We start from the raw sequence: 16,792 nt of genomic DNA on the forward strand, positions 1-16,792 counted from the left end.
CACTCTTTCTCCTTGTCCTATTTTAGTTTACTTCATAGCATATCACTGCCTGACCTCATATTATATATTTCTTTATTTCTACTTTTTTTATCCATTTCCCCCAAGAATGTAAGCTTCCTGGGGTCAAGGACTTTGTTGGCGTTGTTCAGTACTATATGCTTAACATATGAAAAATATTGGAAACTCAATTAGTATTTATCGAGTGAACACATGAATTTTTCATCTCTTTGATTGCTTTTTTTTCCTCCCTGCACTCTTAATTATTTGCTTGGTGCTCTCAGATTTTTTCCATTATGTTTTTTGAGTTTATAGTGAAATGGTGTGGCTAATATTTTCATTGCTTCATGGCAACTTTTCTGTTAACTATTCTTCATTTGCCATTTTCTTATTTTTTTTGTTCTTGAAGTTTGTATAGATCTTGATTTATCATTATTATTATCATTACCACTCATTTTCAAAAGAAAGAAGGACATTTTTCCTGGACTTGCTATTGCAGGCGGTTACTGTTGAGGCAGGGCCTGGCAGTGTCCCAGACCAGCAGGAATCCTCCACGATTCTCCATGCAGAGTTTTATGAAAGAGGATTGTGTGCTGTGTTTATTGGGAAGAGGACTGAGAAGAAGGAAGGAAGAATGACTGAATTGTGTTAGCCTTTCCTTCTCCCCAGAGTTGTGACTTGTAGGGACCCTTCTGATTCAGAGTTTTTCTCCTCTAGCCTGTCTCAGTGACAAGCTGCTTCCTATAAATATGCAGATTTATGTGTAGCCCTAATCAGCCCAGCCTTCCTTACTATTTCCTGGTGCTAGATGACATCCAGGGGATTTCTTGTTGCCCTTCCTATTATTCCAGACAAGGAGTTGGTGGTTTTGCCTATCAGAGTATGTCGTCTGCTTTGATCTGTATTGTGCCAGCCTCACCAGAGATCTGAAGTTGTGGACGTTCTCACTGGGCATCTTCTCTCAACCCTGGTTATTTGTGGCAGGAGGGGTGGGGAAGGGAACTCACACTGCCAGTTACAGCCTACACGCAGTCCATCTGGGATTCTAAGTGTCGTTTATGCTGAGATCCATTGTCTCCTTCTGCACCACAGTGCCTCTGTCATATATCCAGTGATCCATATGCAAGGATCTGTTTCTGGACTTTTCCACGCTATTGGTCAATTTATTCTAATCCACACCACGGTGTTTTAGTTGCTATATATTTGAATATCTATAAATATAAAAAGATACTTTGTTCTTTAAAGGTATTTTCTCTTAGGAATTTTCAAAAGTATCTTGGCTACTTTTGGCTCTTTGCATTCCCATATACATTTTAGAATCAATGTATTAATCAGAGAGATTTTGATTGAGATTGCATTGTCTATAAATTAACTTAGGGAGAATTTATATCCTTGTGATATTAATTCTTTTAATCCACGGATATAGTGTATCTCCCGTTTCTTGAAACCTTCTTTAATTTCTCTCAGTGAAGTTTGATAGTTTTCCCTATAGAGATCTTTTCATATCTGTTCTATTTTAGTCTCAGGTATTTGGGTGCAATGTTATATTTGGGTGCAATGTTATATAATGTGATTTTCCCTCGCTTTAACATTTTTGTTTTATTTATTGAAAAATAACTTTTAATAGTATCTATTTGAAAATTTCCTTTTTAACTCTTGTCACTCTCATTATTAATTGTAATAGTTCATCTATGGATTTATTTGGATTGTCTTTGAAAATACTTATTACCTTTGAATAATGGCAGTTTTATTTCTTTCTTTCCCATCTTGAATGTTTACAAATTAATAGATAGTTTTTTAGAGAAGTTTTAGGTTTATAGAAAAATTGATTGGGAAGTACGGAGAGTTCTCACATGCCCCATTTCCCTACCCTACCACACACATTTGTCCCTATTATTTATATCTTGTATTAGTGTGGTAGTTTGTTTGTTTGTTTGTTTGTTTGTTTGTTTTTTTACAATTGGTGAGCCAATATTGATACATTATTATTAACTAAAGTCCATAGTTCACACTGGGGTTCACTTTGCATCTGTATATTCTATAATAGCTTTTGACAGATGTGTAATGACATAGCTCTGTCATAACTGTATCATAGAGAGTAGCTTCACTGCCCTAAAAATCATGTGTTCAAGTAGCCATCTTTCCCTCCCACCCCCTGAACCATTGATAATCACTTTTCCAGAATGTCATATATCTGAAATCATATAGTATGTATCCTTTTCTGATTGGCTTCTCTCAGCAGTATGTTTTTAAGGTTCCTTTTAATCTTAATTTTTTACATATTTCACCTGCTTCTCTGAATTTACTACTAGGTTTAATAGAATACTGAGTACAAGTTATGATCCAAGGTATCCCTGTCTTGCTTCCTAAAGTAAAAGAAAAAAAAAAAACCCCAGCATGTTAACATTAAGTGTAATGTTATTATTTTCTTTGTGAGGATCTGGATACTCTCTGTCAGACTGAGGAAGTTACCTGTTTTGCTTTGTGTGCTAGGAGTTTTTTTTTTTTTATTGTGAATAGATACTTAATTTTATCAAATGTTTTTCTACATCTATTGAAATGATTGTAATAATTTTCTCCTTTATTCTCTTGTGTCGAAAATACATTGTAAGTAAAAATTTTATTGAATTTGAGTGTGTATGTGGGTGTATTATGAGCACATAGCTTGATGAATTTTCACAAAGTAAGGATACTCATATCACCACCACTCAGATGAAGGAATGTAAGATACAACATTACTGGCATCCTGGAAGCTTTGTTATGTCCTTCTCTGTCATTACCTCTCCCTCTTCTTCAGAAGAACTGCTAATCACAGGTTTATTTTTTCTTTATTCAATCTCATATGACTGGGATACCACAGTATATACTCTTTAATTTCTGGCTAATTTAAGTCAATATATTAAGTTTTGAAGATTTGTGTTGTGCTTAGTAATAGGTGGTTCATTTTTATCGTTGTATGGTATTCCACTGTATGACTACACCACCAGTTGTTTATCCATTTTACTGTTGATGAGCATTTGGCTTTTCCCACATTTTGGATCTTATAAATGATGGTGTTATAAACACTCTTGTACATTTCTTTTAGTGCACACATATGCATTTCTATTGGGCCTACACATAAAAGTGGAATTTCTAGGTGATAGGCTATGCCTATGTGTCTCTTTAGTAGTAACTGCCAGTTTTCTAAAGTGTTTGTACCTTCATATTGCCATTAGCTGTGTGTGGGAATTCCAGTTGGAATTGCTAATACTTGCTAATGGTTAACATTGTCAGTTTCTTTAATTGAAATGATTCTGTTGGGAGTGTAGTATTGTCACGGTGTGGCTTAATTTTCAGTTTCTTGATTTCTAATGAGGTTAAGCAACTTTTCATGTTTATTAGCCATCTGGTTATCATCTTTTATAAATTGCATGTTTATGTGCTTTGTCCATTTCTTACTGTTTTGTATAAGTTCATATATTCTGGAGATTAGTCCTTTATCAGTTATGTGTATTACAAATAATCTTCTCCCATTCTTTGGATTTCTTTTTCATTTCTTAAGGGAATCTTTTGATGAACATGTTTCAAACTTGAATATGACTTAATATATTGGTTTTTAAATTTATGTTTTGTATTTTCTGTGCCCCATTAAAGAAAATTTTGCACTCTTCAACATCGTGAAGATATTCCTCTTGGTCTTCTTCTGAAAACATTGTTTCAACCTTTCATATTGAGAGCTTTGAAACACTTGGAATGGTGTATGATAGGGATTAAATTGATATTTTTCATATGGAATATCCAGTTAACCCAACACCGTTCATTGAAGAGAATTTCTCTTCCTCAATGCTTGTTAGTGTTACCTTTGTCATAAATCAAGTGATGATATATTTAAGGATTTGTTTCTGGGCTTTTAAATCTGGTATATTTGTTTTTATGATAAATCTTGTGCTAACATTTCACTATTTTAATTGTTGATAAGTAACAGTATATGGTATGTAATAATATAATAAATCTTGCTGCCTGATAAAGCAAGTCCTCCTATCTTGTTCTTCAAATGTATCTTGTCTATTCTTGGTCCCTTTGTTTTACATATAAATTTTGTAATCAGCTTTTTAATTTCCAAAAAAATTTTCTACCAGGATTTTTTTTATTGGATTGCATTGAATTTTTAGATCAGTTTGGGGAGTATTTGACATCCTTAAAATATTGTCTTTCAATTCATGAACATGGTATATTACTGTATTTACATAGGTCTTCTTTAATTCCTCTCAGTAATATCTTGTGGCTTTTCTGGTTGAAGGTTTTACACATCTTTCATTGGATTTATTTCTATGTATTTTATGTTTTGGGAGGCTATTAAATCGTATTGCTTATATATTTTATTTCCTACATGTTCATTGTTAGTACCTAGTAATATAATTGATTTTTACTTGTTGGCCTCATACTCAGTGACCTTGATAAATAATTTATTGATTCTAACTTCTAATAGTTTATCTATAAGTTGTTTTGAATTTTCTAAATAAACAATTTTTCTTCTTATGACAATTTTGTTTCCTTTTAATGAGCTTCTGTTAAAACAACTTTGAATTTCTGAGTTACACCCAATTTGATCATGATGTGTTATCCTTTTTATATACTGTGAGTTTCAATTTGCTAATGTTTTGTTCCTTTAAAAAAAACTCTATCGTTCATAAGACTAGCCTATAGTTTTCCTTTCTCCCACCATCTTTCTTAGTTATATGAAAGTTATGCTAACATCATCGAGTTGGGAGACATTAATTTTTTTTTTCTTTCCTTTAGGAGAGGTCCTATAATATTTGATTTGTGTCTTTAAATGTTTGCTAGAATTTGCTTGTAAAGTTATTTGGGCTGGAGTTTTCTCTATGAAAATGTTTTACTTACAGTTTTAATTTATCTAATGGTTACAGAACTACTAAAATTTTGTTTTTATGTTACTTTTGATAAATTTTATTTTCTTAAGATATGTACTTTTTAATGTACATTTTCCCATTTATTGACATACTATCCATTTGTTATCTTTTTACATAGTTCAGTTTCTGTTGTAATATCCCTATTTTCATTCTTTATCTTGGCTTATTGTAACTTTTGTCTTATTTTCTTGATCATGCTCATTAGGTATTTTATCAATTTTATCAGTCTTTTTAAAGACTCAACTTTTGGCTTTGTTGATTCTGTAGTATGGTTACTTTCTATTTCATTATTTTTTGCTGTTGTTTTTGTTATGTCGCTTTTTCATTTGTTTGGACTTTCTTTCTTTCTTTCTTTCTTTCTTTCTTTCTTTCTTTCTATGTTTGCTATTGCTTTTCTAAATTATTGAGATGGTTGCTTACATCTTCACTTTCCAACCTATACTAAGGTGCCCCAGGGTGCAACTATAAACTCACAGGGCATCATGGGATATTCTAAAATTTTAAGGAAACATGGCAATACTCAAAACCTGTTGGATACTACACAAGCTAATAGTTTGAGATAATTCATAATTTCAACATTAGATCAGAATGTCTTGTTAGCTCTTCAGTGCCTCCAAGCAGATATTTGTTGATACAGTTTTTCTTGTTATTTTAATAGGGGGATTGGTTCAAATTATTCACCATTGACATAAATGGAAGTTTTGGGTTGGTGTTCTAATTAGCCTATATTTTTTTAACTGAGGACAAAATCTTCTACTTTGTTTTGTATTAAACAAGTTGATGGCGGTGAGAAAGAATGAAGTCTGGCCATTTGTAGCAACATGGATGCAACTGGAGAGTATTATGCTAAGTGAATAAGTCAGGCAAAGGAAGACAGATACCATATGTTTTCACTCTTATGTGGATCCTGAGAAACTTAACAGAAGACCAGGGGGGAGGGAAAGGGGAGGAAAAAGTTACAGAGAGGGAAGGAGGCAAGCCATAAGAGACCCTTAAATACTGAGAACAAACTGAGGGTTGAATGGGGGGTGGGGGAGAGGGGAAAGTGGGTGATGGGCATTGAGGAGGGCACCTGTTGGGATGAGCATTCAGAGTTGTATGGAAACCATTCGACAATAAGTTTTATATATATATATATACACACACACAATATATATATATATATACACACACACACATACATATATATTTATATATATATATAAATACATATACATACATATACATGTATGTATACATACATATATATTAATTACATATATATACATATATACATATAATAAACAAGTTGATCACAGTAACTTTACTACTTATAACAATTATTGTTTATAGTAGTTACCCCTTTCTGAGTATTTCCTATGTTTTTAGTGTTAGTATCCATAGGTCTATATAGTATTTTCATATCTTCCCCAGTCATTTCTGCCACTGTGTGACTATATAATGAATTTATTCTTTCAATGCAGTTTTCAGGAATTGACCTGGATCAGGCATTATTCCAGCCCTTTCCATCAGAAATTGTGTTTCAGAACTATACTCCCTGTGAAGTCTACGAAGTTCCACTGGTTTTGAGAAACAATGACAAAGTGAGTATGTTTGCTGAATGTACCTCTCATGGAATATAAAAAGGGATTAAATAAAATGGAATCCTGTAGGATCTTAGATGAATTCTAAGAAAATAGTTGAAAACATGCCCTTTGACTATCAGCTTAATGAAGACAAGACTGGGTTGGTGTGTTCATACATGTTCAGGCCCAAGTCAGTGCCCACCAAATGGTCAACTCCCAACATGTGCAGTAACATTTCTTGAGTAAAATATTGGTTAGGGAAATGTCATGAAGTTCTTATGTGTGACTGGTTCAAGACAATTACTCTTCATGCTTACATACTGTGTGTTAGAGCCACCGTTTCCCACATGAAGGTATAAACTCTACTCATATGAATTGAGGTTGTTCAGCCAAATTATTTATACTTTATAAATTGTATTTAAGAAAAAAGTCTCCAAAAAAAATGGAGTTCCCGTTCCCCTTTTTCTGTCTCCTCCCTTCTACCTCAGATAGCCTTCAGATTTTGTCTATAGATAATTTTGGACAGCTTCTCCCACTGTCTATACCTTGTCCTTTTCTGGTTGCCACTGAATCTCTTCTCAATCCATATGCCTTTTCTCCCCAAGAGATAAATTAGGGTTTACTTCAAGAAAAAGGTATTAAGTTCCTGAAGATTTCCTGGACATGTAACAATAATGGAAGAAAGAATAATGTGGGAGGTCAGCATGAAGCACAGTTAAAGTGTGAAAAGTAGTCAGATGGGGAGGAAGGCATCTGAGAGATGCTAAACTTCAGATGTGAGGGCAGGTAGGAATACCTCAGGAGTTTGAGAGTGTGGAGACAAAAAGCCTAGCTGTAGGAGAAAAGTAAAAAAATAAATGAAGACTATGCAAGAACACTTGCAGTTATATTTGGCAGTAACTCATTAAAGGAATCAGTGATGCCTTTCAGAGATCAATGGGGTGATTTAGTGGCAGCAAAGTCAGACTCTGAAGAAAATGGTGTATTTAGTTCTTGGCAGCAGAAGTGTTAGCAAGAGAAGCTCAAGGGACAGAAGTTAAAAGGGTAGTCAGAGAGAAGAAAGAGAATCTGAGATGCTCAGGATTAGGCCCCTAGACCTCAAGAAGAGATACTTTACATACACAGTAGGGCTCTCTCTTTTCATGTAGGACTGCCAACGAAGTCACTTTGTCCCTTCCACTTCTCTTTTTCCCTTTCGCCATGACTTTTTGACTCTTGCTCAGGTATTTTAAGGCTATTAAAGAGAGAGGAGCTAGCCCAAAGGTACTTTGGCCACTCCTGCTCAGCCCTAAATAAGACACGATTCCCAGCAGGTATATACGAGCAAGTAAAGGGTATAGGGCATGTGTCAGTTTTGTCTGCCAGAGGGCACTCACTTCTCATGGGTAACCCAACACCTCTTGGTTAGATGCTGCTGTGCTGTTAGACCTCATGAAAGGAGGGTCCCCCTCCAGGGAAAGTCCAGCTGCCAAAAGCAGATAGATTTCTCTAGCTTAGGAAGGCTTGTTCTTGGGCATGTGACTCTCAGGACCCTTGTACTAGGTGGCTGATAAAAGCCTACTTCTCTGCTTCCTTAGCTCACGGACTCGTAAAGAACTGCTGGGGTAGAATTTCTGTGCTGTTCACTATTTGCTTCCTCATTGGCATTGAATGCAAACAACGGAGACCATTTGGTCCTTATTCCTCTGTCTCCCACACACACAAGATGAAAGTAAGCTGTGAGCACTCTACAAGCCACAGCACACAGATATAATTATTAGCACCCAGACTCTAGAGTCAAACTCATCTGTCTCCCAGCTGCAGACCTTGGGTAAGTCACTTCACTTCTCCGGGCCATGGGAATACTAGTAGTACCCATTTCTTTTTTTTTTTTTTAATTTTTTTTAACGTTTATTTATTATTGAGAGACAGAGAGACACAGAGCATGAGCAGGGGAGGGGCCGAGAGATGGAGAGACACAGAATCCGAAGCAGGCTTCAGGCTCTGGGCTGTCAGCACAGAGCCCGACGCGGGGCTCAAACTCACAAACCACGAGATCATGACCTGAGCCGAAGTCGGACGTTCAACCAACTGAGCCACTCAGGAGCCCCTAATAGTACCCATTTTAATAGGTTGTTTGGAATATTAAATGAGGTAATGCATGTAAAGTATTCAGCTCAGCACCTGTCACATAGGAAGCACTAAACCAATATTATTGTTATTATTCCTAGGGTTGTTGGTGTTTTCCTTTCTAGTTTTTTAAATCCATAATTATGCTCTTACCAAAAGTATTCCCAGCAGCTTAAGTAGTATCATTCTGCACATTGTAAATGACACTGCACATTCCCCTTACCAGCCGCTCCTGTTGGGCTCCTATCAGATTTGCACACATCTCTTCCCTGCCTCCTTACTTTCTAGTCTTAAGATCAGCCTTAAGTCTGATCTTCGGCATTTCTTCTTCCCTTGCCCATCTGGATTTCAGTTTTGAGAGATTGTGGGGGTTTTGTTCTCATTTTTCCCCTGAGACTTCTCAGTCATACTTAACTATATTCACTTTCTTTTGCTCCCTTCAAGTCTTAAAAAAAAAGTCATCCCTTTCCTCGTGTCCCTAGAACCTCTAGGTTCTCCTCACATTCATATTTCCTTTACTGCTTAGACTGTCTTTGTTAAACAGAGAAGCATACCGTGGGCGAGACAAGTAGAGCAGAGGAGGACTTGAAGAGAATGAAACTGTCTGAAGCCACTCTGACACTGGCCTGGGGACCCTCTGCTGCTTGCTCTTTGTTCTCGTGCACAGTGGTGTCTACTTAGGACAGTCCCCAAAGGGAAGGTGGAGTGAGGCTGGGACTGGGCGAAGCTATAGCACTTAGGGAAAAGTGTCTTGTTCCCCTTCTGTAGAATGGGAGTCATAACGAAGCTCAGGGTTATTGAGAGGATTTAGCGGCTCATCGTGTACGGCTCATGGTGGATGGTCCATAGCAGGAGAGCAATAAGCGATTTCTTCTCCCAGAGCAGTCCTCAAATGATGGGAAATCGAGCTGATCTCTACCATGTGGGTGGGGTTTTAGCTGACCACGAGGTTCTTCTCCAAAGATAGTCCCATTTAAATGAGAAAATGAACAAAGGCTTGCAGTAATGATAACAGTGAATAATAATTAAAAAAAAATAAATAAAGCTCAGATGCACTGAATGAGTCATCTCGTCTCACATTTGAGGAGACAGAAGTTAAGCCTTGACCTAGGTCGAGTGGCTGGTAAGTAGTAGATGGAGATTTCCTGGTGGACTACAAAGCCTGGGCTTTTGCTTTTGCTTTTTCACGGGCAGAGTGACCACCGTGGTGTGTTTTTCTTGCAGATTCCAAGGATGGTGAAAGTTGTTGAGGAAAGTTCGCCTTACTTTAAAGTAATCAGCCCCAAAGACATTGGCCACAAAGTAGCTCCAGGAGTGCCGTCCATATTCCGCATCCTCTTCACTCCGGAGGAGAACAAGGTAAGAAAGTGGTTGCGTACTTGCCGTTAGCAGTTGGCAATTCCGAACATTCCTGGAGGCGTTGGTAGTATTGCCGTGAGTGGTATTGGCTGCGGTATTGGTGGTTGTGTTGCTGACGGTGTTGGTGGTGTTGAGGGTGGTGGTGTTGGTGTCGATGGTATTAGTGGTGGTGATGGTGGTGGTGGTTAGAGTGGTGGTCAGGGTGGCTGAGTGGAGGGGATAGTGCACCCCTGGGGATGAGAGAAGAATCATCAGCCAGAGCTGAGGGCTTACATGAGCTGTCAGCAGCCAGGGTATAAAGAAGGGTGATCCTTCTGGGTGCTCCGCCAACCCCCCTCCCCACCTCAGCATATTTTTATTTGAGTATCAGCCACAGGGTCACCAAAAAGGAACGAGTGTGCTCCAGATGCAGTGAGCCAAGGCAAAGCATAAGGATTATGGCTTATTGGAAGTTTAGGATCGTAGTTAGTTGCATCCCTCCTCCCTGGATTCTAACTAGTTCAGGAAAGAGACCCAAGATCCAAATATTGATCACAGTATTAGTCTCATTAATGGCAAAGAATGTGGCCCGTACCTGAGGCCTGGACAGGGCATCCTCCTCCCCAGTGACTGGCAAATAAGTGGCCCTGAAGGGCTGACACATGGATAGCTCCACCCAAGCTTGAGTGGGGCAGCTGCAGCTGAGAGCGGAGACCTGCCTGGTCTGCTTAGCCCTGTCCGCACCTAGGCCGCTAGAAAGAGCCTGAGTTCAAAAAGAGGCCTTTTCCCTGCAGTACCATTCCAGCTGTGGGGGAGCCAGTCCATCCCCAAACCCTTCTCAGTTATAGAAATTCCAGTTCCTCCTGGAAGGAAGGACCAGCTACGGGAGACTGAGGCTAGAGGCTTCCTCCCCAGCCCTTTTCCAGAAGTGCAAAATTGTGGGTTGAGTTTTCTTCTCTATGGGCCAAAGTAGGGACTTGTGCAGAGGAGGAAAGGAGTTTTACCAGCAAAACCAAAGGAGTCGGGTTGAAAAACAAGACTCAAATAAGCATGACAAAATGTCAGGTTATTATATAGTGTTAATGGTATGTGTGCTTATCTGTATTGTGCCGTTAGGGTTGGAATCAAAACATGATAGAGACAGAAAGTACTAGCTTTGAATCCCTGCTTCTTCATCACTCATACAAGTCAGCTGCTGTTAATGCCATTACTAGTGTCCCTGCTATTATTGCTGCTCTTTCTACTTTTCTGGAGAGCAGGAGTAGAGAATATAATGTGGCCTGCCACTCATGTACACTGTAGTGAGTGGTTAGAAATTCTATTAGAATGATGCTGCTGTTATTATTTTTTGACTTTGTGGTAATACTATTTATTTCTCAGGTTGTGCTTATTATGGACATGTAATTTTGCTTGGGGTACAATTGAAATAAATGAAAAGATAAAAGTTCCAGAAGTTGTGGTGGTGGTGGGCAGGGGCGTTGATGTTGCTGTTATTTTGTTATATGTTATCAAAGTCCTTTTTTTTTTTTTCCTTGAGTGTCTGTATCTGAATACTGTCTGTGAAGAGAATGGTGTCTGGATTGAGTTTGGGTATGAAGTTCCTACACTGTCATTTCAGTAGAAAGATGATTAGAAGCCTCTGTGCAGCTTGAAAAATAGAAATAGAAAGTTTGTTCTATTTGCTGAATTGGATTTCCTTATTTTTTTTCCTGTGATGGAGAAAAAATGTCTTCTGTTGGATAACTACCTGTAGGTATTATGGCTGGGAAATGGACACATGGAACTTTCTTAGGAGGTAGAATGTTCTATATTGTGATAAGTGTGTGGGGTATACGGATTAATTCATTTGTTAAAATTATACTTTTAATACTTATGCCTTCTACTGTATCTAAATTTTACCTTAAAAACTATAAAGTAAAATAATAACAATGGAAGGGGGAAGAAAGTGTTGGGTTGAGGTATAGGTGAAGCCAGAATGGCAGAGTGTTAATATTTGTTGAATCTGGGTGGTGGGTACATGGGGTTTGTTACACTCATTTGTTTTCTTTGTGTATGTTTAAAACTTTCCCTAATCAAAAGCTAAAAGTAAAGAGAAAGATTTTATTACTGCTTATGTATACAGCAAATAAATAGTTGAAATGTATCTTAGGTATGTTTGTATTTATTATATAAATATGAATTGCTAACATTCCTATTGAGGATTATTACTTTGCTATTTTTTGTGGTGGCTTACCTTAATCTGCCTTTTTTATTCCCTCTTAACCTTTCCATTTCACCAACACTGTCTGTCTGTTGGGAAACCCCTAATTTAAAAAAATTAAGTTGTAGTTTGTTTTACTGTTTCTTCTAAGGATTTGAAAGTTCTCAACAGCTACATGCATGTATGAGGAGACACAGAGTGAGAATCTTGGTTACCTATGAGAAATTTAAGTATTCAACTTTGGGTACCTTAAGATTTTGTGTTGGATTTGGACTCTAAGCTATAATTTACATAATATGTTTTTCTAGAACACAGTGATTTCTCCTTTTGCTGACTGCCTTAGACTGATGGTGAGAATTTGGGGAAGCCCCTGCTGCTAGTTTTGGTCCCCCTTTCCTGCAAAGGTCCTGTTATACTTGCACCATCAGCAGGGCCCTACTCTCAGTAGTTTTTTTCAGTCATCTGGGCATCTGCATTTGCTCACTGTTGGAAAGCCATCAGGGCCATGCACAGAATGACCAGCTAGGATTACCCATGCTGCCTTTAGTGCTGTTCCAGAATGTGGCAGAGGACTCAGATTTATTTTAGGAAAAATAGAAGTCAATCTTTTCACTGTGTCACTTTTTCTTCAGTTGGCTAAATTGGTAGCCAACGTACATATGTATTTCTCTTCTTTATCCCCTGCTGATCTGAGCATACTCCATTCTCATTTACCCTCCTCACATCTGGAGGGTGAGATATGTAAATTGCAGCATGCCACAGCTTAATAAGCCAGTCCCCTTTCAATTGGATTTTCAGCACCCATGTATATTAGCATGTCGAAGATGATAATGTAATTTACATTTTTCCCTGTCATCTTTTAATCTGGCTTCCTGGGGATTTAACTTGTTAAGAATGCCAAGTGCCCAGATAACAGGTGCAGCAGGTTCACTTTGGCTTTCCGTATCTCTTCTTGTCACACAGACTTTTTTAAAAAAATGATAGGATATGTTATTAATTTAATAATCTTAGTGTATGTCAATGTGGCAGAAATAGAATAGTCAGTGTTATCATAACACTATAAAATTCTGGAGTCTGGCACTTTTCTTGACCTCTTAAATTTGTATCTTTACTATTAAAGGGAGAATGAAAAGCACTAGGCTTTTGTAGGAAAGCAAAACTGGGTACTTTCTTGGATTTAGGAAAGCATCTGTTTACTATAGAATTGCCATATGGAAATGACTGCGGTAGTTTGAAGAGCAATTTTATTGCTCAGTTATGTTTTAAGGAAATATATAACTTGTGGTTAAAATAGTTTTCCTGGTTTGTTACTATGAAATTTAAAAATTGTGGTCCAGGAAGACTAGAAAATGCTACTGTATTTAATGTTATCTTGGTATACAACGATGATGAACTATATTGCCAGCATTTTTAATTAAATTGTAGACACCATAAAATTTTCCACAATTAACCATTTTTTTTGGCAAAAATTATGATAGGGATTTTGTTTTCTTCCTGTCTAGAATTAGCCCTCCCTAGCCTAGCGCAATGCCTGACAAATAAGAAACTTGTGGTAAATATTTGTTGAGTAAGACAAGTAAGTAAAAGTTAATCCCAAGAAAATAGAAGGTTTCTTCAACTTGAGGATAGCCTACAGATGATAAAAGCAAAAGCATATAAAAAGGGCTCAAATATCTTTTTGTACCATGAACGTATTAGATTTTAGCTTTTTCTTGTTTCTCTCCACTTAATTACATATCCTCAGTGAGTCTATGTCACTACTTTTTAGCATTCTGGACTTCATAAATATCATTTTATAATAAGGCTAATGAGGATGTTGGGAATTCTCTTTATGAAGAAGTCTTGGTAGTTTAGGATCTAAATAAAGATATTAAAAATGAGTAATATTCTTTCATTCACTCCGTGCCAGGTCTACTTCTGTGACCCAGGATCCACTGGAGAACAAAACAAGCTTTGGCCTTCATGGAGCTTATGTTCCTCAATGAATAATGAGCAAATGCGTAATTTAATGTCAGATGTTGACTTAGTAGAGAATAGAGAGTGATGGGCTTCTGTTTCTTATCAGTAGGAGGATTCTGTGATGAGGTTACATTGAGCAGAGAACCAAATTAAGCCGTGCAAATACCAGAGGGAAGATGTTTGTTGGGGAGAGGGAGTAGCAAGTAGAAAGGCCTGTGACTGAAGCATGCTTGACAGTAGGCGCAGGGAAGTGAGGAAGGCACGTGACGAGTGGAGGAACCTGCTGGAACATGGTAGGAGACCAGGGTGCAGAGGGCAAGGTCATGAAGGGTTATAGAAACCATGCAAAGTGCGATAGGAAGCCACTGTAAGCTTGCTTATGGAAGCTTGTACCCTATGTAAAACCAGAATGAACTGTCATCATCTAGATTTTCAGGTTCCCTGCACATGACCAATCTTGCTTCATCTGTGCTGCTCCTGCCCAGAGGATTTTGTAGTGAGTCCCATACATCATATTATTTTCATCTGCAAGTACTTCATTTTTTGTCTCTGAAAGATAAGGACCCTTTAAAAAGTGAACATAACTACCGTTGAAAAAAAAAATTAAAAAAAAAAAAAAAAAAGGGGCGCCTGGGTGGCGCAGTCGGTTAAGCGTCCGACTTCAGCCAGGTCACGATCTCGCGGTCCGTGAGTTCGAGCCCCGCGTCAGGCTCTGGGCTAATGGCTCAGAGCCTGGAGCCTGTTTCCGATCCTGTGTTTCCCTCTCTCTCTGCCCCTCCCCCGTTCATGCTCTGTCTCTCTCTGTCCCAAAAATAAATAAACGTTGAAAAAAAAAAATTAAAAAAAAAAAAAAGTGAACATAACTACAATACCATATCACCCCTAAAAAATGACAGTAGCTCCTCAATATCATCAAATATCTAGTCACTATTCATATCTCCCTAGTTTAAATATATATATACATACATACATATACATACATATACACATATATATACACACACACACACCATATATATATATATATATATATATATATATATATATATTTTTTTTTTTTTTTTTTTTTTTTTTAACTTGGCTTACTTTAATCAGGATCCAAACAAGGTGTTGAATGCATCCCCAGCAGATGTTCTCTGTCCCTTCTGTTTCCTATAAACTGGTAGTTAGATCCAGAGGCTTGATTCAATTAATATTTGACTTTGGGAGGGGGCAAGAATTCTTAGGTGATGTGGTACTACCTATTGTATCACATCAAAAGGCACAGAGTGTCTGTTGTTATGTTTTGTTTTTGTAATGATCCAATGAGGATGATGAGGTGCAGCTCATACAGGAAAGATAGAATAAATACTGAATCCTTTCCCTGTATCTACCCCAGTGGGTTTTGAATACGAATGACATCTCTGCCTTACATTTGGGGATTAGTCTGGTTGCTGCACAGAGGATAGACTGAAGGGAGTGTGAGGTGTAATAGCTAGTGGCCCACCCTTAACATCTGTTTTCTCTTTCTTCATTGGTAAGAGAATCCCAAGTTTCAATTGGATTCACTGCTGCCTGAAATAAAAGATTGCATTTCCCCAACCTTCTTTGCAGCTATTTGTGTCTGTGTTGATCAGTGAGATGTGAGCGGGACTTCCAAGCATGTGTTGACAAAAGCTGACTCAGCATGGAGGTGCTTTGTTTTGTCCTTCTGCCTTTTTTTGGCCTGTAGCCTGGCTGTGAGAAATAGCTGGCATCCTAAGAATTACTCTGCTACATGGGGTGACATTGAGGATAGATGCTGTGTGCTAGAATGGTAGAGCAGCAATTTAGGAATCTGGGTCCCTGGTGTCACTGCGGAGCCACCATACCAATCCAGCCTGCCTACTTCCGGATTGGTTTATGATAGAGAAACTTCTGTCTGTCTAGTTTAAGTTGCTCTGATTTTGTTCTGTTTCCTGTCATGTGTAGCAGAACTGAACCCTGATGAATACAGGGATAAGAGGCTATTGTAATAATTTGGGTAAAAGTGGTGGATGATTTGGATTAGGGTGGTGACAGTGAAAGTGTGGGAAGTAGGTAGATAAAGGATACACATTTTTATGGTAGAGCTGTCAGGATTTGTTCATGGATTGGATAAAGGGTGTGAGAAAAGAGTCTAGTTTGATTCATAGTTTTTTGACCAGCACTGACCGAATGGTGGCACCATTTGCCGAGGTAGGGAAAAGTGGAGGGAAAGCCGGTTTGTGAAGCTGGGTGGGAGTAAGGTAGGGAATCAGGATTCCGGGAATATGTTTGTTTGTTTTTTTTTAGTGTTTATTTTATTTTTGAGAGAGAGAGAGAGACAGAGCATGAGTTCGGGAGGGGCAGAGAGAGAGGGAGACACAGAATTGATAGCAGGTTCCAGGCTCCACACTGTCAGCACAGAGCCTGACGCAGGGCTCAAACTCACAAACCCTGAAATCATGACCTGAGCCCATCGGATGCTTAACCAACCGAGCCACCCAGACGCCCCTGGGGAATCTGGTTTTTATATGTTAAGTTGGATCTTCCCTTTAGACATCCAAGTGGAAATACCAAATAGGCAGCTGGACACAATTATCTATGGCAAAAGGGAGGTGTTGGCTAGAGATGAAGATTTGAAAATCATGTAAAAGATGACACTTTTCACCAAGAGGTGGATGAGCTGATGTTGAGAGTGGGTGTACATAAAGGAGATGCTGGTAAAAGGAGGA

At 38.0% G+C, this 16,792-nt stretch overlaps 1 protein-coding gene across 16 annotated transcripts in view; it reads left to right on the plus strand.

Moving 5' to 3' along the window:
* The window catches only part of HYDIN (HYDIN axonemal central pair apparatus protein), a 430,150-nt gene that overhangs the window by 101,189 nt on the left and 312,169 nt on the right, over positions 1 to 16,792 (plus strand). For 15 of the 16 annotated variants that reach the window (XR_006702763.1, XR_006702764.1, XR_006702765.1 and 12 more), the window contains 2 exons: positions 6,371 to 6,490; positions 9,806 to 9,940. Coding sequence is in view for 13 of the 16 variants with exons in the window: in XM_045443449.1 (XP_045299405.1) it covers positions 6,371 to 6,490; positions 9,806 to 9,940 (255 nt within the window). In the remaining 3 variants the exon portion in view is untranslated. Of the gene's footprint in view, positions 1 to 4,532; positions 4,615 to 6,370; positions 6,491 to 9,805; positions 9,941 to 16,792 lie in introns of those variants that run through there. The other variant, XM_045443454.1, reaches the window with a different exon arrangement.

The sequence above is a fragment of the Leopardus geoffroyi genome, chromosome E2, assembly GCF_018350155.1.
Source record: "Leopardus geoffroyi isolate Oge1 chromosome E2, O.geoffroyi_Oge1_pat1.0, whole genome shotgun sequence".
Lineage (NCBI taxonomy): Eukaryota > Metazoa > Chordata > Mammalia > Carnivora > Felidae > Leopardus > Leopardus geoffroyi.